Source organism: Zingiber officinale, chromosome 8B, assembly GCF_018446385.1.
Source record: "Zingiber officinale cultivar Zhangliang chromosome 8B, Zo_v1.1, whole genome shotgun sequence".
NCBI lineage: Eukaryota > Viridiplantae > Streptophyta > Magnoliopsida > Zingiberales > Zingiberaceae > Zingiber > Zingiber officinale.
In genome coordinates, this window is record NC_056001.1 from 12,588,137 (window position 1) to 12,608,679 (window position 20,543).

At 37.3% G+C, this 20,543-nt stretch overlaps 3 protein-coding genes across 8 annotated transcripts; 1 reads left to right on the forward strand and 2 right to left on the reverse strand.

The window, feature by feature from the left end:
• Window positions 1-2,511: 2,511 nt before the first annotated feature.
• On the reverse strand, window positions 2,512-4,945 carry LOC122015225 (pentatricopeptide repeat-containing protein At4g32430, mitochondrial-like). The gene has a single exon (XM_042571992.1). It carries the CDS (start codon window positions 4,863-4,865, stop codon window positions 2,595-2,597), a length of 2,271 nt encoding a protein of 756 aa, XP_042427926.1. The 5' UTR covers window positions 4,866-4,945; the 3' UTR covers window positions 2,512-2,594.
• A 1,369-nt stretch (window positions 4,946-6,314) lies between these two features.
• Window positions 6,315-9,922, forward strand: LOC122015608 (calcium-dependent mitochondrial ATP-magnesium/phosphate carrier protein 2-like). 2 transcript variants are annotated; one of them, XM_042572597.1, is made up of 5 exons: window positions 6,315-6,988; window positions 8,506-9,291; window positions 9,374-9,464; window positions 9,550-9,746; window positions 9,888-9,922. In XM_042572597.1, the coding sequence occupies exons 1-4, from the start codon at window positions 6,508-6,510 to the stop codon at window positions 9,740-9,742; spliced, it is 1,551 nt and encodes a 516-aa protein (XP_042428531.1). In that variant the 5' UTR covers window positions 6,315-6,507; the 3' UTR covers window positions 9,743-9,746; window positions 9,888-9,922. The 2 variants fall into 2 exon arrangements, with proteins under 2 accessions (XP_042428531.1, XP_042428530.1); XM_042572596.1 differs by having other exon boundaries at window positions 9,550-9,922.
• Window positions 9,923-14,916: 4,994 nt separating this feature from the next.
• LOC122015920 lies at window positions 14,917-19,309 on the reverse strand. 5 transcript variants are annotated; one of them, XM_042573016.1, is made up of 5 exons: window positions 19,064-19,309; window positions 16,213-16,474; window positions 15,776-15,866; window positions 15,383-15,449; window positions 14,917-15,262 (listed from the first exon to the last, which is right to left on the reverse strand). In XM_042573016.1, the coding sequence occupies exons 1-5, from the start codon at window positions 19,277-19,279 to the stop codon at window positions 15,188-15,190; spliced, it is 711 nt and encodes a 236-aa protein (XP_042428950.1). In that variant the 5' UTR covers window positions 19,280-19,309; the 3' UTR covers window positions 14,917-15,187. The 5 variants fall into 5 exon arrangements, with proteins under 5 accessions (XP_042428950.1, XP_042428949.1, XP_042428947.1 ...); XM_042573015.1 differs by having other exon boundaries at window positions 19,058-19,309; XM_042573013.1 differs by having other exon boundaries at window positions 18,968-19,309.
• Between the last annotated feature and the right edge of the window lie 1,234 nt (window positions 19,310-20,543).

Below are 20,543 nucleotides of genomic sequence, written 5' to 3' on the forward strand. Positions count from 1 at the left end.
ACGAGCCAATATCTATCGAAAAATCGAGGTGAAAGTATCTCTAAGCTAGAATACTCTCGAGTGATTGGAAGTCTGATGTACTTAATGAGTTGTACACGACCAGACTTAGCCTACGCAGTAAGCAAACTGAGTAGATACACGAGTAATCCCAGTGTTAAGAACTAGAAAGGGATAACAAGAGTATTGAGGTACTTGAGGTATACTCGTGAATATGGACTACACTATTCGAGATATTCCGCTGTGATCAAAGGATACAATGATGCAAGTTGGATATCTGATATAAAAGACTCTAAGTCTACGAGTGGATATGTCTTCACTCTAGCAGGTGCAGCCATTTCCTGGAAATCTTCTAAGCAAACCGTAATAACCAGATCCACGATGGAATCTGAGTTTGTACCTCTTGACAAATGTACTGAAGAGGCTGAATGACTACGACAATTCTTAGAAGATATTCCGAGATGGTCGAAACCTGTGCCGATAATTTGCATACATTGTGATAGTCAATCAACAATTGGCCGGGCACAGAGCCATCTGTACAATGATAAGTCTAGGTATATACATCGTAGACATAATACCATTAGACAACTACTCTCAACGGGAGTTATCACTGTTGACTATGTGAAGTCAAAGGATAACCTAGCAGATCCGCTAACCAAATGGTTAAATCGAGAGTTAGTTGTAAGCTCATCACAAGGAATGGGTTTGATACCGTTGTCAGCGATCAGTGTAGAGGACACCCAACCTATGCTGACTGGAGATTCCAAGAACTAGGTTCAAAGGAACAACTAATCTACACTGACTAGACACACTGTAGGGGATAGTCCAATGAAACAGTGACTAGGCCAGGGTAAGCCGATGGGCTTTTAATGATCAAGAAGAGTATATGACAACTCTTGAGGGATCACCTATGTGAGAAAGAAGTGGGACCGCTTCGAAGAGAATTAGAGGCACAATTCTTAGAGTTTCTTACAAAATCAAGCGTGTTCATGGCCAAGAACGAACATACTCATAAGAACTGAGTTGTATTAGGGAGAGTCTTGAGTGAGATTTGTCACTTCTTACACAGACAACAGTATAGTTCAAAGACATCGTGTCTACTAACCAGTAAATAACCAAATCTTCACAAGAGAAGGTTCAAAGGGTAAAATCTACCTATCCTATACTTGACTCAACTGCTGGATGTTATCACTTACTCTATCTCCATTCATGTGGGGGATTGTTGAAAATGAGTGAATGGAGAAGAGAGTGAAGAAGAAAGAAGCTCCATTGTGAAGAAGATTTTAGTCCCATATTGGAAGTTTCAAGGCTTGATGGTTGGTTTATATTGTTTCACAAACATGTGTGTTGTGAACAAATAAATGAGTGGAAGCTTGCTCTTGTGTGTGGCTGCATAGGGAGGGTGCAAATCTAGGGCCCGGATTGCATTGAACCAAGTTTGCTTGTGTGCGAGCACGACCTATGCACACCCAAATAAATTAACCGACATTTTGCCACTTGGATTATTCTTTTTTCATTAACGCTTAAATAAGAAACGCATATTAATATAATGCATATGACGTTTCTTTAGCAAATGGAAAAGTAACCTCATGCAAGGCATCCTATAAAAGGCCTTGAGCATGAGAGGAAAAGAGATAAGGAAAAGAAAGATTAAATAATCTTTCCATCCATCTTCTTTTCCCTCTTCTTCTTCTCTGTCGTTTCGTTCTTCCTCTCGACAGAACCTTGGTGATAGCATTTAGGTATTTCTCAGTTCACCGCAACCACCAATGCTAAGGTGTGGAGATTTCGAGGTTTGGCAGCATAGACTATCGTACGGGTTCAACAAGTGGAAGTCAGTATTCTGCACCATATGGAGTTAAGAATTCGTGTCGTGACAATTATGATTACCAAAGTTACAGTAATAATCCAGCAGGTAATTCACATAATTATCAAAGATATGGTGGTACTTTGGGTGGTAGTGATGCTGCAAGAGAGAATTATGAATCACAAAGTTACAGTTGATATCCTGCTGGTGGCGTTGCTGTTGAGTTGCAAAATTATGGTGCTAATGCAGACAAAGATGACAGTATTATCGGTGTCAATTATGAATTGCCTCAAGCTGATCTTGGTAATTTGCAAATCATTCCTACCGGATGGGATTGAATGTTGAGCAAATTTCTTTAACTTAGGTGATAGTACACTAATACATGTGGTTCACTGCAGGCAATACTTTACTGAGTTGATGATCTTTTGTTTTTAATTTGGACTTTAACCTTTTGTTTGTTTATTTACAGAACACCGTTGGTACGTTAATTATCACTAGTAAACCTGTCTTCAAGCTTTTGGACGTTGAATTTCATTCTTGCAGCTCTTTCTAGTCTTCCTTGTCAAGTTCTATTTTGTTGTGCTGTAAACAAATGAATTAATAGGTTCCCTTAAATCAGTCTGAAATATACTGTAATCTTTTTTTGTTAGCTTCTTTAGCTGCACTACTGAACCCTGCCCAGGACCAACATTTGCTAGGGTTTTCAATATCTCAAACTGTGCGCTTAATTTGGCAACTCAGAAATGGAGTTCAAGGTTCAAAATTTCATCTTTTGTTGACCCTCATTCACTCAGTTTGTGGCTGCAAAATAGAAGCCCATGTCTGAATCCTCTTTTTTATAACTAATCTCCATGCCCAAACTCTCAGCCATTGAGTGTATTTCTTCAGCAAGAGGATGAGTCTTATCTCCTGAGGAAAATCTATGCATGTGGAGGGATTCTCCAGAGCCAACATCCACCCAGCTGAATCCGATTTCTTTCCTCACTCCTCTCTGCCTCATTCCCCTTCTTAACTTAGCTACATTCTCCCACTCTCCCTTTTCTGCGTAAATGTTCGACATCAGCACATAGGCACCTGATTCGGTCGGTTCAACTTTCATCAGTGCCTCCGCCATCCTGCTCCCCATCTCAGCATTTCTGTGCACACGGCATGCCCCTAACAGGCTCTGTAATGCTGATATCCCAAGTGGCATTGGTGCTAGCTGCAGGAACTCTTCTGCCTCTTCTAGCCTCCCAGCCTTCCCCAACATGTCCACCATGCAAGCATAGTGCTCTTGCCATGGTTCAATCTCAAATTCATCCACCATTGAGTCGAACACCTTGCGCCCCATATCAACCTTCCCTTTGCAGCAACATGCAACAAGAACTGCAAGGAATGTGATGTGATCAGGATGAATACCAGTTCGCTTCAGGCTTTCAAAGAGGCTCATCACCTCTTCATAGTTTCCATGTTTTGAGTGTGCAGAGATGATCGATGTCCAAGTTATCAGACTCTTGAGAGGAGCCTCTTCGAAAGCTCTCCGAGACTCATCAATGCTTCCACGCTTGGCATACAAGTCAATGAGAGCAACAGAAACATAGGCATTTGCGTTAAGACCCAACTTGAGAATGTGGGCATGGAAGCTCTGGCCATATGCCAAGGAAACTATTTCAGTTGTAGTTATTGCACTCAAGATGCTCCCGAATGTGTACTGATTTGGCATGCAATGTAAGATCAAGGAGGAAAACACCGCTAGAGCATCTTCCAACTGCCCATTTTGAGCATATCCAGAAACTAAAGCATTCCAAGACACTATCTCCTTACAATGTATTGCATCAAACACCTTCCTTGCATCAACCATCATCTTCAGCTTGGCGTACATAGTTATGAGACTGTTGGAAACATTCAACTCTTCAGCAATTCCAAGCTTAAAGCCGACTCCATGAATCATTTGCCCTTCTCTCAACAATTGATCGTTAACAGCAAAAATTAGTGCAACAAAAGTAACATCATTTGGTTGCATATCTTGAAGCCTCATAACATTAAAGAGATGAATTGCATTGTCTGGCTCAATAGAGATCATGGTCGTCCATGAAATGGCATCCCTTTGCATCATATTATCGAACACCTTCTTCGCAGAGCTAACATCCCCATGCTTGTAGTACATTGACATGAGCAGATTGGAGACTGATACATGGGCCGCAACGCCAACCTTAGTTGCAAAGCCATGGACTTGACATCCGAAGCCAATTTTTCCCTCTTGGCCACACGCAGAGATCACAGTGGCAACTGAGATACGATCAGGTCGAACGCCTTCATCCCTCACCATTTCTATGAACAACTCAATGGCTTCAGCTCCGCCTCTGCCGTCTTGAGTGAGGCCACAAAGCAGCGAATTCCAGGTGACCGAATCTCTAAATGGCATTTCGTCGAACACCATGTGGGCTTCCACGGAATGGCCTGCCCTGGCATAAGAAGTGATGACCGCGTTCTTGACGATGAGGTCGGAACCGAAGCCAGATTTAAGGACGAGGGAGTGCAACTGCCGGGCAGGTTCCGGATCCAACAGGTTTGCCGATGCGGCGAGGGCCACAGTGAAGGTGACACCATCGGGATGCACGCCTGTTCGACGCATGAGAGCAAAGAAGTCGAGGGCTTCGGTGCTGGAAGCTATGCCGGAGAGGTAAGTGTTCCAGGAGACAACATCGGGACGGAGCATTCCGTCGAACACCTTGCGCGCGAGGTCGGGGGCGCCGGACTTAGAGTACAAGTTCATGATAGAGTTGGAGACGATGGTGTGAGCGTCGAGGCCAGAGGAAAGAACGAGGCCGTGAAGCTGGAGACCCTCCCGGCCTCGGCAGTGCTTGAGTGAGGCGGCGACGGCGCCGGGGTCGAGGGAGGCCTCCGACCGAAGTCGGTCCCTGATGGCTTGGATGGGGTTGAATAGTGCGGCGGCGACTTTGTCCGGGCATGTCGGAGCGGAATTTAGGTTTGAGATTTCGTCGAACAGGTGGCGTCGATGAGAGAGAGACGGAAGAAGAGGTGGAGCACCAAGATTTGGAGAAAAAGAAAAGCGTCGCATGAGCAATTGCCGCGAAGGTTTATTGGATTTGGATTTGACAACATTTTATTTATTGTGGTTTTGTGGCTGATTTAGTTGGTAAATATAGAGATAATGATTATAGTGGTAGGTAGTTTAAACTCCTCTATGAATTTCCACCCATCTATATATATATATAGACGTAAGTATTATGACTAGATTTTTAGATCTTATGAATTTTAAAGTTATTAATTTTACATGTCCATACACATTAATTTGGATTTTGACTAAACTCCAAGTAGAACAATCATGAGTTGGTTGCTAAGGATACTATGTTTGTTTTTTTTGGTAACACTTTAATTGCTTTTTTTAAAACATCTCTATAATTTTACCATCAATATGTTCATATTTCTAAATCCTTGTTGAAATGAATCCAATAATTTCATCTTAATTTTATTCTAATAAGTTTTAGTGATTTTCTTATTTATTAGCAGAAATTCTAAGTAGAGAATAAATCAATAGCCTAGCAATGATGAACATAACAATTCTATTCAATTATTAGTTGGCCACTTCTCAAAAGTATTTGGTATGGCGCAAAATAATTTTTTCCTTTGTCAATTAACTAAATAGTTGATGAATTCTACTACCAAGTATAACTTAGGCATTTTTATTGTCGCATTCTCTTTTAGTTATGAATCCAACAACTGGACTCAATGTATCCAATCATCCGATCTAACTTCTAAGTCCATGCTAAAATTTTGAAGTTATAGTTGGCCATTATTGTTGGAGATTTAATTATTAATAATTGAAGGGGGGAATTAAGGAATGCACTTGGATGGAACATTCGCGAGCGCAATGCCTGATTTTTTTGTTTTGTTTTGTTTTGTTTTGTTTTTTTATAGGAAGTGTATACACACATTGCGTGGGAATCAATCCAATAAATCTCTTCATGCTTAAAACAATGGGAAATAATTTTATTTTTTTTTCCTTTTTGGGATTTGGACAAAAATTCAATCCGACAAAAGAAATTTAAAAGAAGTCGCTAATTGATTGTCTTCTACAATGACATCATTGGTTCAGTTTGACAACAGTTAGGAATAAAATCTCTTTCATTTAAAAATCTTCATTTGTGATTTACTTTCTATTTTACTGTAAAACTGATGATGAGAAAGACACCTTTTTATCACATTGGTTCGGTTTGACATATTCATTGATAATTATTCATCAAGCCAATAGTTAGGATTGTAAAAAACAAACATGTAGAGTTCTTTCTTGAAATGGTTAGAGTTCGATTTATAAAGAAATATGGAATGAGTTAGTCAAATTTAATTATTGACCAAATAAAATTTGGAAACAAATAAATTTCGAATGAAATTAGCAATCCGTAATATTTAATATATAGGACGACATTTCAATTTAAAAATTAAAATTTGGAAATTTGTTATTATTGTACATATAATAAATATAAATAGTAGCAGTAATTTCGAGAGTGGCAGAGAGAGAGAGAGGCATCTCGTAGACAGCGAACCCCTCCTCCGCTTCTCCCTTCGATTCATCGGCATTCTACTTCCTCCTCCGGTTGGGATTTGGAATTGCAATTTGTGGTTTGGTCGAATTTTATTGAATTAGAGGATGCAATTTCTCCCCTGTTGATCGGTACTGTGAGCCATCGCCGCGGCGGAAGATGTCCGGCGCGGCCAAGGCAGTGGAGCAACGGATCGACCTACCCGCCAAGATGGAACCGACGACGAGGAAGGCCGACGAGAAGCAGCAGAAGAGGAATCCTGGCGGTTGCAACCCGGTGAAGAAGCCCGGACCAGTGTCCATGGACCACGTCCTGCTCGCGCTGCGCGAGACCAAGGAGGAGCGGGAGACCCGGATCCGGAGCCTCTTCGGCTTCTTCGATAAGGCTGGGCTTGGCTACCTCGATTACGCCCAGATCGAGGCTGGTCTGTCCGCCCTTAACATCCCTGCTGAGTACAAGTACGCCAGGGATCTCCTAAAGGTTTGCGACTCCGATCGCGATGGGCGCGTGGAGTACCAGGAATTCCGCAGGTACATGGACGACAAGGAGCTCGAGCTCTACCGCATCTTTCAGGCCATCGATGTCGAGCACAACGGTTGCATCTTGCCTGAAGAACTATGGGATGCGCTCGTCAAGGCAGGTAAAATCCATTCAATATGGAACACTCTCATCTGCATGTCAAGCAGCAATATAACGTTGTAGATAGGAACCATTGACAAATATTGGTCCGATGATCCAATAATTTTCTGGAAATATGTTAATTTCATCCCTAACATCTATAGAAGACACAGTGAGTACTAGGATCCTGAATGTAATAATTATCATACAGTTTTATAATCATGTTCGATGATCATTATCCTTGCTTCCCTAGGTGCATTTTGTATAATTATTTTAGGTATGAAATTTCAAAGAGGCAATGACACTTTTCCTTCCGTTTTTTGTCATTGTTTTTACTATTTAATACGTGATGTCCAACCATTTCGCTTTAGAAACTATTGACCAGTTTTAGAGGGACATTTTTTAAAAAAAAAAAAACTTCACATGATAAGAGCCATGCATGCCATGTTGCACTGCTAAAAGATGCAAGAACAACTTACCTCTCTGCAAAATATAGATTTGTGTCCAGGATCTTAGTTTGGTTATCACCATCTTCCTTAATGCGTTATGCGGCAAAAGGTCATACGCTGACATCCCGAGCACCCCACATGGTTGGCCCCACGACCATCTGTAAAGAGGGTAAATCAGGAAACCATAGATGGTCCCTATGGGCGAAGGTGTATCCATGGCTTTTGCTGGGATTCGACCCTTGCTTAATGCAGCAAGTCTACCCCATGGTTACTATCTCAGCTATGCCCTAGGGGCCACCATCTTCCTTAATGTCTCTTAGATGTAAAAGCCCCCTGATGCTTAGATGAGCATCATCTAAAGCTTTTCTGGTGAAATATCTCTTGTCCTAGTGGTGCTCACGTTTCAATATTCAAATTGACTTTAATCTTCTAATTTGTTGGATGCTTCCGTTCATGCCAAAATTTCTGTAACTAATGAGAAAAGATTTAAAGAAACTTATTCATTGGTTGAAGAGACGTTTTCATAAAGCTTTTTACCTTCCAAGAGTGGGTCAAATATAAAAAAAAATTGTCTAGTTAAAAAGACTATATGGAAAGTTTAGTTGTCTAGTAAAAATATGTAGAAGACCCAGCTTTATATGGAAAGTTTAGTTGTCAAGTAAAAATATGTAGAAGACCCAGCTTTATATGGAAAGTTTATGCACCAAATATTCTTTGTTTGTTAGAAACACACATGATCCTCTCTATTTATTGGTTGAATTAACAACTGCATTGTCTCCACTTCATGTGTAAACTTTGAATTACTGCCACTAGACACCTTCATAATTACCGGGTGTTTGAAAACTTTGCATAATGAATTTCTGGGTCCCTGAAGCAGTAGCTTCAGGTTCTTCATCATTTGGTCAGAATTATTGTAATTACAAGTGAATTATTGAAGATCTGCATGTTTTAGCAGTTGAATGTCAGAGCTTTATAGGATCTCAAAGCATGTTTCCAAAGGACCTTATAGTTTGCTTCACTTGTTCACCAATATCTTCACCATCTTCTACTAAAGAGTTTATCATAAGAACTGCTAGTGTCTGCATTGCAGGAATTGAAATCGATGATGAAGAGCTTGCTAGTTTTGTGGATCATGTGGATAAGGATAACAATGGGATTATAACTTTTGAGGAATGGAGAGATTTTCTTCTACTTTGCCCTCATGAAATAACTATGGAGAACATCTATCAGTACTGGGAAAAAGTTTGTCACGTTGATATTGGTGAACAGGCTGTTATCCCAGAAGGGATAAGTAAACATTCAAATGCATCCAAATACCTCATTGCAGGTGGGGTAGCTGGAGCAGCTTCTCGAACTGCGACTGCTCCTCTTGACAGGCTTAAAGTGATTTTGCAAGTACAGACAACTCAAGCACGGATTCTTCCAGCAACAAAGAAGATATGGAGAGAGGGTGGTTTCTTGGGGTTTTTTAGAGGTAATGGTTTAAATGTTATGAAGGTTGCACCTGAGAGTGCAATAAGATTTTTCACATTTGAATTGCTGAAAGACTATATAGTTAAAGCCAAAGGCACTGATAAGAGTAATATTGGTGCTTCTGGCCGTTTGATTGCTGGTGGTCTAGCAGGTGCAGTGGCACAAACTGCTATCTATCCCCTGGATCTTGTGAAAACTCGACTACAGACTTATGCATGTGAAGGTGGTAGAGTTCCTAGTCTAGTTAATTTGACAAAAGACATTTGGGCCCATGAAGGACCTCGAGCTTTTTATAGAGGGGTTGTACCATCCCTTCTTGGAATTATTCCTTATGCAGGCATAGATCTTACTGCATATGAGACCCTAAAGGATATGTCTAGAACATATATTCTCAACAATAGTGGTAAGTTTTAAAATTTTCACATTTTCATGTTGTACGATTGTTTTTGTATGTAGTCTGACTTGATAGCCCAACTAACATGTAGAACCGGGTCCTCTTGTGCAACTGGGTTGTGGGACTATCTCTGGTGCTCTAGGAGCAACATGTGTTTACCCTTTGCAGGTTATTAGAACGAGGTAGTTAATCATTAAATTGCTTTAGATTGTATTTTCAACATTTTGGTGTTGTCTTCTGCAGCTGACTCATTAATTTTATTTTCAGAATGCAGGCCCAGCGCACCAACTCCTCTACTGCTTATAGTGGGATGTCTGATGTGTTCCGGAAAACCTTTAGGAATGAAGGATTTTCAGGGTTCTACAAGGGGCTATTCCCGAACCTTCTCAAAGTAGTGCCATCTGCTAGTATTACTTATCTAGTTTACGAATCAATGAAAAAGTCTCTTTCCCTTGATTAAGGAGGTATTCAGATTTTTTTCCAAATCCACCATAATTGACATGGCTGACTATAAGTATTATGATAACGAAGAGAAGATTACAGTTAGAGTAGGTGCATTGATTGTTTCCGTTGTATAATTGTATTTTTCTACACATGAAGTAAAGATTATCTGAGGTCTGAAGAGCTCCTTTTCCAATGATATTTGGATTTTGTAAGCATGGCCAAGCTTTATAGCTTCATGAGTCAGGTACAGTTTCTGTCTTTGTACGCAGCTTTATCTTGGACACAGCTGATTATTATCATCCTTGTGACATGTTACTTATCTGAAGTGTTATTTTTTATTTGATTTTTTAATCTTGGTTCTGAGTTGCCTTTGAGCAACATAATAATTGAGATTTTGTAAATTAGCTTTAAGATTGGATTTTGGAGGAAAATAGTTTGTAATGTTTGTGCTAAGGAGAAAAATAATTAAGTAATTCATGAGTAGTCTTTGTAGGAAGAAGATGCTAATGCGCTTTGCCTGTTTCAATCTTCTTGGAAATACTAAATAAATCTGAAACTAATTATGGGTGAATGCGAAAAGATTTCTAAAGAACATGGTAATTATTGCTATCCTTTTACTCATTTTAATTCACTAGGATGTACTAAATAAATACGATACTAATTATGCATGAATCCGATCCTCATTTATCCCATTTTTGCATGTTTCATTCTGCATATAGTGTATATTTGCCTGCACAGATTGCTTGGTCCAGGATATTGAAAATGGCCACGTTTAATGGATCTCATGCAAGTTCATTCCATGCAAAGTTTGTCATATGGAAAAAGAAAATTTTGCAAAAATACAAAGGAACAAATGATAAGTAAATGCTATCCATCACAAGTCCTTGGAACAATTGCTGGCATAGAGAGATGCAAGTAGCATTTTAGTTAAAACTCTATATGTAGTAGGCATAATTTGTCATTCACTCTCATGGAAGCTATGGAGCTTTTTTTGCTAATCGAGGTGTGCGTCTAGGCGAAGGCTTCAGCTGACTAATATTGTAGGTAGACGACCTTCCCCCTGGTTCACGTACCAAGTAAATCCAAAGCACAGCTTATGCACACTTAGAAGCCGACCTTCAGGATATTTGTTCTTATTGGAATTCGAACTCTAGTTCTCTTATTTGTTCCTCCGAGTGTTTTATAATTGCACCACACCTGTGGGGGCTAAGGCATTGTGCCATGGCCAGAAGGAGTTTGCCATTCCACTGCATGATTTGACAGTCTTTGATTATCTTCTTGATCCATGAACATTCTTATAATCTTCTTTTCTTATTATAATAATAAATGCATGCATGCCACATGTTTTTTCTTGTTGCCTATGAAGATCTTTATTCCCAAAACTCTTGACCTTATGAAATATAATAGAAGCAAACAACATTGTTTATCCTGACTAGACTTTTGTGCACAGAACCACAAAAATGTTCCCCTGATAGTAGGGCAATTAATTGTCATATGGTGACAGCCCAATGGGAGGTTTGAAGTAAGGTTTTACAAGCTTGTGATTGAGTCCTTGCTAGTTGATTTTGCTAGACTTTAATCTGGCTTGTTCTAGATGTCAGTCAATTGAAGATTAAAAGAACATATAGCTGGTATGCACAATGCAGTTTGCATAATCTCCAACCTGGCAGTGTATCTAATCCAATTCTATAATTCCAACATATAGGATATGTGGCATGTGATGCAGTGATGCTCTTCATATGCATAAACAGCTCTTTGTCTCTCTCACACGCACACGAATGTATAAATATTCCCATACGGTCAATAAGGATAACCTCCACAGATAGATCCCCAATCCATCCTAGTTAATCCATGGCTCTAACCTGATAATTCCTGCTGTAACAAAATCAAAGAACCAAACATGCATGTATAATGACTTATCCTCATTCCAAGGCATTAATGCCAATGTGATTACCAGAAGTATTTTGCAGTCTAGAAATGAATTTCCTGTTGCCAAAAGTTATGTACTATCGCAGAAAAGCAAAGAACATAAAAACAATAGGGACCAAAATGAAGCCATTACCATGTATGTTTTTTTAATGCTCTAGGCCACTAAAGCAAGGGAGAGAGTTGTGTGTGATGATTCTGAACGGCTTTATCTCTCATCTGATGAACTCCATGCTTTCAACTGCTTGACATATGAAGAATTACAGTCTTCAGAACCCTAACTTTCAGTGAATTTGTTGTTCTTGTTGGAAGCAGTTGCTAATTGTGACCTTTAATTAGTATCCATACTGCTATAACTTTAGTTCTTCAAGTAGCTCCAGCATAATTGTTCTGCATTTAGGGTGTTGTTAATGAGAACCAAGTATTCAGTCATTCCATTATTTGTTCCTTTTGATTTCCTGGCATCTTGATTTTTCAATACCAAGAACTCGTCACCAGAGAATTCTCAACATCAATTTTTCCAAGTAACTTGAAAATTGAAACTGGTGGTCAATAATGTTCATCAGATTGCAGTGTGATCGGCCGATCATTGATTTCTAAGCTGATAAATTTGATGTTGTCTTAAAGATATTGGAGAGTATTCTCAAGAATTGAAGCTTCTCTCCCTCTTTATCTATTTCATCACATTAAACTTTCTCATCAAGTGCTACAGTGCCTATTCCATTTGTTAGATGATGCTATAATGTTTCTTATTCCTCAATTTGAGGTACCAGCTGAGAAACTATGTTAAAGGCCCTATAATGGTAGCAATTATTTTAAAAAAAAACTTCTACATCAATTAGGTCTTATCCATGTTTATACCTTTTCCATCAATCTTGTTGTTTAAGCTGATATGTGCATCACATTATTGTATTTTTTTAGTAATTGCTACTTATTATTGGTATCTTGTTGCATTGCAGTGCAAGTACATCTTTCTTAGAGAGCATGGTCCAAGGAGCATTTCAGAACTTATTTAACATCAATAATTGTATTATTAGACATCAAACTGTTTTGACTTAAATTCTCAGGCTTTAACATTTTCAGCAGCATCTCGACTCCTTGTGGAGTCAATCAGCCATCTTAATTACCAATAGACTAACTGAATAAATGGAGACTAGACTTGTGTTTGTCACTACAACATTGATTCAGAAAGAGCATGGGAGAATAAATGTTGATACCACAACTAATGTTACAGAGCAAGATTAGATTGTCCCACTAATTTCTTACTCTTTTGGTTTTGCTGTTATAGAGTTTTGTGAGTAGTAGTATTGCTGAATGATCCTTTTGTTTTGCAATGGTCTTATGATTGACACCGATTTGGTTCATTGGCTAGTTTAATTGTCATATGAGATTGGTGCGTGTTTGAAAAACCTGGCTAGGGTGTCGAACTACTCGGTTGTTATTCCTAGTTGTTTCAATTGCATCAATCTAAAATCTACCAATTGCCTATAAATATTGCAACCCCATTGGATTTGAGTATTTGAATCTTCGGTTGATTTCACTGTTTGGTGTTTTATAACTACTACTCTTTGTCCCCAGGTTATTGTTCATTGAATCATATATCGTCTAGTTATAAAAATTTGACTATTGATCTCCATTGCCCCAGGTACATATTTTTTTTCATTTGATGTTGGACAGAATTGGTGGATTTTATAAATTCATAAAATTCTTGCTTATCTATTCAAATATTAGATGAGCAAATAGATCTTATAACTTTAATTTAATACAACCTAAATAATAAATTTAAAAATCTTAATTCTTCAGTCGTGGCCTTCTTAGGTATGATTTTAGAGTTTTATTTTGTTAGCAATAGCTATCTTTTTTTTGTTGTGACTGATAAGCGAAATATTATTGTGACAAATTTAGAATAATGAATTGACCTCTGGCTATTACGCTAGAGATGACATACGTCCATCGTACTACACCCTGGGGAGTATCAACGATATTAGAATACTTTGTCATTTAGAATACTTATCTTTAGATCTTGATGACTATATTTGTATTAGTATAAATATAAATTTCACTACTGAAATTATGATTATTGTAATAATCATGTAACTAAACTAGGCTTTGATAAATAATTTAAATCAATCAGCCCCTTTTAACCAGCATTTCTGTTCTACCCGTCGAATTTTTATTATTATAAAATTATGGTCAGATTTCAGTTTCGGGTAGGGATAGCAAGAGATAAAATTTAGATAAGATTTCATCTTTCTTCTCCTTCTGTATCCATCTCTATTTATTATATCTATACTTATTCCTATATTCATTAGGTAATTAATTTTCATATTCATTACTATACCATCCTTATTCTATTCTTCATCTTATTACTATAATTCTCTTTTTTTTAAAAATAAATTATTTCAATATATTTATTATGGAATACCATCCTTATTCTATTCTTCATCTTATTACTATCTATCATTCTCTTTTTTTAAAAAAAATAAATAAATAAATTATTTTAATATATTTATTGTGAAAAAGAAGATGAAATATATATTGATGATCAAATTAAATTTCTTTTTTAAGAAAAGAAATGAGCTAAAATTTGTTCTTTTCCAATAAAAAAAATAAGGATATATATATATATATATATATAGATAATAGGATATGAATAAAATTTTATCAAATTCATCTTCATATTCATACATGAAAATATTCAGATCCAACTCAATTACTTGATTACTATTATCAGATAAAACTTCCTTCCATATCTTTCTCTATTCGATTGAATGTCAAATTCTCCATCTAGTTGAGAAGAAAATTGTTATATTCCTAATTTCTGACTTCGATTAGAACTCAATTATTTTTAAATAAATGCACCAAATAATGAAATTATGTCGAACATTCACAACAATGAAACCATGATCTTTTAAGTAGGTGCACCCAAGGTGTAATACAAACGGTGAACGCATGACATCTTTGACGTAATAATCAGCGATCGATTTTCAAGAACTGACGACCTGAAATTTACACCACCATGTGTTTATGACCTGTATATCTGTATGTACTTCCCTCCATATATGTGGAGTCGATACTAAGGGACCGCTAAGTAGCGGATTTTTTTTTTTTTTTTTTTTGAATAGGTGCCAATTCTTTTGTCGGAAAAAAAAACTGATTCAACTGAAAATTCTCTATTCTCTTTTTCATCATGTCAATGTAGACAAAGCTCTTTTATCCCTCAAAACACTCCAAAGGCATGATCCAAACTTGCCTTTTGATTCATTAATTTAATGCAAGAAATTATAATCAAATGAGCTTCCAACATTATGAATTTATTTACGAAACCCTCCAAGGTTTGAGTTTTACCTACGTACAATTATATTAATGACAGAAAGAATGTACCATCTGCAAAAACACTTAATAGTAATCAACTGAGCATTACTCATAAACATCTGAGCTCAACGCCACTATTAAGATTTCTGATTGCTAACACCCTTGTTCTCTGGGTAAACGACTTTTACACTGATAAGATCAGCTGAACAATAATCAACCATCACATTTTGAATAAGTTCGAGAGCAAACCTTCTTGTGGTTCATTAGTCATACAAACCCTCCTGCTCCCACACGTCTGCAAGAAAATGTATCATTTCCTGTCATCAAAAGAAACAGTTTGAAAAAAAAAAAAATCTAACACTGGAACTAATTTCATCATGCAGGCTACTTATTATGTTACAGATCTAGCTTTTACCCATAGAGGAACAGGCCGTGGAAATGGTTTGTTACTCACAAGCAAATTATCATATGTTGCATTCCATCTGCATTCACAAAAGTAAGAATTATGTCAATTCCAATTTTTGTGTTAAAGATTGAGAGATAATCCAATTCCTTTTCATATTTCATGCTTGAAATTTATTGGGCCGTAGATTATGATCTGATCTTAAACATCCTGTTCTGAAGAATATATATATCCATTAAGATTGGGAGATCTGCCAAACAGTCCCTCCACATGGCATAATGTTGGAATAGATAGAGGCTAATGGATTTGTAGACTTATATGACACAATAATAAAAAATTAGTACAAGGATTTTTATGCAGTATCCTTGCTCTTACAGTGTGGAAGGAATTTAGTCGACAATATACCTTAACCTAGATTCTTGAACACGCCGTGGTTGGACAATGGGCTTTTTGTCTCCAATCCATTGTTGTCTTGTTTGATTCCATAGAACAAGACCTGTGAGATGTTCATAGTGTTTAATGCAGCGTATTGGATATCTCAACAACATTCAAGTGAAACTCTGTTGATAATGAAACCATTATCTACTTTTTTTGGCCTTTTGGTGTAAGATCTACAATTATAGATATCTTAAAGGCAAATGTATCTTAATAGTCATAGCAATGCCATTGTCTAGTATGTATATGAGTGAAAGACAGCGCATTAACTAATCAGACAGTCCATTATGTAGTCTTAGTTGCAGATATTTTCAAGCGGAAATAATTGAAAGGATAAACCATCAATAATTGCTACTTTTTCCCAAGAAATTTAAAGGATTGTTAGATGAGTTTTTTTTTTCACAAACCATGATTTACAAATTCCAGAGCATTGCTTGTACTTCCCATTCCATGGTGATCAAGGGAGGCTGGTGCCAAGGTACTAATTGACGACATGCTCCTTTGTGATTGAGCTCTGCTGTTTTCCATATCATGTGTGCTTGTACTCAAAATTTCCTCAGTCACACTAGATTTTTTCATCGTTTGACCTTGGATTTTCAAACCCCTAGAAGGCTCATCAACAGTAATAGTTGGAGCAGGCTTGGTACAACATTCAAGACAACCTCTGCACTGCAACAAAACAGATAGAACTTGTTGGAAGTATCACATACTAAAATAGGTTTATAAAATATACAAGCTCCATTATGAAGAAAAAAGGAAAACAGTAACAATACAAAAAAGGTAAACATCACATTAGGAAATAGAGCGCCATCAAATAATATGATAACTTTCACAGACCAGACAATGGATATTTGGAATAAATTTTCCTGACCAGAATCTACCTTCAAAACTATGATGGTGCATTTGATTCACAGAACAAAGGAGGCAAGGAATAGAATAGCTTTTCTTAGATAATGGAATAGACAAAGGATACAGAGGAACAAATATTCCTTAGTTCAATTCATGGAATAGAATAATATTGAAATAACATTTTTTTTATGTTTGGTTTGTGGAAATTTTATAAAGAATAGACAAGAAATACTTTTGACAATGATAAATATCCTTACTTTAAATTATTTGTCCAGTCTGTCCATTCAACCTGATCAGTCCGCTAGGTCTGACAGACTCATCCAGTGTGATGAAGCTGACTGGCCAAACCAGTCCATCTAACTCAACCAAGGATAACGGCTCAACTAGGGCCGACCTACCAAGCTAGCGACCCAATTGGCCCAGCAGGGGTGATCAGCTCCATAGCCCATATAGCTCGTTCATGTGGCAAAAGGCGAAGTCGCTCGCCCCCAGCGCCCCCGCCGCACCCGACCCAAGGCCATCACGAGGGAGGTAAATCACAGCATCCTGAGCGAGCATGTGGCAGGTGGGGTGAGTTGCACAGGGACCGGGGATTTACGCCCGACTACCCTGAGTTTCGACCCCGCGACCTCATGTGGCAAGCATCCCACCACATACCAAATTAATCCCATATAGCTCGTTCAGCCTGTTTGGTGGGTGTTCACTTTGCTCATTCATTATAATTTTTTTGGGACAATTAAAAATAATAAGAATGTGTTTTCTTTGGAGAATTAGAATAGATGAGTAGCAACTACTAAAATAGAACATGGAATAACTATTTTTTATTAATATTGAATCACAATTCCATTAGAATTGATATTTTGAGTAACTTCTTATAACCAAAGCTAGAAATATTAATTCCATGGCAATCCACAGGATATATAATAGTTATTCTTGTGTATCAAATACACCAATGACTGCAATCCACAGGGTCATGAATTGCTGCCAGAATCACAAGGCCACAATTAGCTAAGTGATGGAGAATCTCCAAGGCCCCCATACAATGATACAGCTTCGTACACTGGGTTAAAGCCATTGCTAGAGTAACAGTCCCCTATGGACTAAATTTAGAATCATCAGGTTTTGCATTAGATCATACACATGACTAAACCAAATATGATAACAACAACCATGTGAGGTCTGATGAAACTTCTTACAGTGTGTTAAAGCCATTGCTATAGTAACAGTCCCACATGGACTAGTGTCTTGTAACGTACTAGACTGCATAAAAATCACATACAACAAGAACAAGAATACAAGATCCACGATGTGAATTTTATCCTGCTCTTGTAACTTCATGTATGACTTCATCCTTAATTAGATCATTTGCATTACATTAAATTATGTTAAATAGAGTTTCCTTAAGTAAGAAAATAATCAAGGTAGTTTCCTGCAACAAAGAGTTTTAGATATATTAGATTTAATAATATGAGTCAACAACTTGAAAAAGATATCATTACTAGGATAAATTGGAGTAGTTGAACAGGAGAGAAGATTTTGGAGTCTTATTTAGTTGTGTGCCACTTCTGCTAAAGAAAAAGCTTATGAAACTATTGATAGTTAGGAAACAACATGCAGAAATGCCAATTGAAATAGAGATGAAAATGCAAAGATAAAGTTCCAGAGTTACTAGAAAAGATTAATAACAATACTACATACTAGAACAAAGAGGATTAGATCAAATAGATGATAAAATAAGAAAAAATGGTTAGGATGGTACAAATATATTCTGAGAAGAGTAATAGTTTCATAGTTAGACAAGTGGATTAGAGTGAAATTGAAGATGTAATTCAGAAATTGAAATTATACTTTACCCTTTTTTGACTTCTTATTTTTCAAACAATAAGTTTCTAAGTCCCGCCAATAAATGATGCTAGATTACTTCTATCTATACATATGGCTAATTCTTCAAATTTGACCGAACCCGCACACGAGAATTGAAGTATACAGCTTTGATTTCTTAATTTATATATTCGATCCTAAACAAGATTCACTTTCCCTTTCTAAAATGGTTGACTTCTCTTGCTACTTTGCTTAGCATTAGTATGACAATCTAAAGCATTCGCACCCAATTTAGAAGCTGCTCAAATCATCAGCAGGAAGTTAGTATTTTTTTCCCCCCTGAAAAGCATTCCTGTGATAGTGATCCCCCTTTTCACAAAAATCAATTCTTGCGGATGAATATACAAAGTGAAAGACAAAGACCAACAAATCAATAGCTACGTGCATCAACTCTCGCTTATTTAAAAACAAAACAATCAACCTCGTGCTTACTCTGCCACCATCAGACCTCGCGAGAAAAAAACATCTAACTGAATGGAAAAAAGTTCCAGTGCCTTGGGAGTTGTACGCTACAAACTTTACCCGTACCCCATGGAGGCGGAGAGGAGGAGGACGGCCCAACAGAGACGGATCGGCAAAGTAGCATCTAGCTTCCGCCCTCAGAACCACCAACCACCGCACGATCGTCGCCGGGAAACCCACGTGTTCATCGACTCTGGCAATCGATCGTTGAAAGCCTTTGGCTTCAGATTCCACGCAAACCCTTATCCTCTCTCTCTCTCTCTCTCTCTCTCTCTCTCTCATGTCCCCATTTGGTGCTGATTCCGTGGTGGGGCCAAAGCGATCTTTGCGTTTTGCTCCGTTAGCATAATGTATATTAATAATACGACCAAACGTTGAAATTGGACGAAATTTTGACTTTGCACTGGATAACTATGTGGTAAAAGGTATTCATCATGGGCTTTAGTTTAATGAAGAAAGTAAATCATGCTATTTTTGCGGTTTTTCTAGGTGAAAAAGATTTTAATCCCTAAATTGTACCTAGTTAGCTATGCATAAATAATGCAGGACTCTTATTATATATTTTTCTAAAGACACCATTACTTGCCCAGGATAATAATACAGTAATACAACGCTTTCTCAGTATCTTATAAAAGATTAAGTTTCAGTTTCGTTAAATTAATGAATAATTATTTTTTAATAAATGATTAACCTAAGGGCTTCATAATTTTGACCGATAAAAAAATTTGATTTTTTTTTATCTATTATATATATATATATATATATATATATATATATACTTGAACCAGAGCGAAGGTCAAACCAGTTCGATCACTGAACTAATTTATGAGACAAAGTCAGGTACTTTTGTAGCTTTGCTAATGTTTCCTTGTAACAATATTATATCCTCTTGTTTGAAATTTATGATCCTTATAATATTTTAATAAAATGAGTATCTACTACTTAATATTTGTTTCTTAAAAAATCATATAGAGAATAGAATAGCTACTCAATCCAAATGCACATAGTTTTTTTTACTGAATTTTTGTCATGGAAACTATGGATGATATTTCGTTTTCCATTTTCTTTCCCCCAAGAACATGCCGTCTACTACTTCTCTAGTGTCAAATAAAGCGCATAAAAACAAAAACAAAAAAAAAGTGGGTAAAAATGCAGAAAGAAATTGGAAATGCTCTAATTCTGCAGTGTCTCAAGACTCTTCCGTGTTAATAAATGACACCGATGTATTCTAATTGGTACATACTACTTACACCGCTTCAATATCAATTCAATGCATGAAGATGAAGTAAAGCCTCTGCCAAATTTGATATCCTTGCTGATGACAAAAAGCCTCCATTTGCTGAGATAGCACAATTTCGCGGATCTCCCTAATCATTAGAAGAGATATCAGATGCAGTTGTCGAGTCTAAAGTTCCAGGATTCCACTGTGCTTCCTCCTTGTATCATAAATTGAACCAGCAACAGGTATCTTAGGAGATGATTATTCAAGACTAATATATATACATTTATATCAAGCAAATCATTCCTGTGATTAAACTAAAATTAG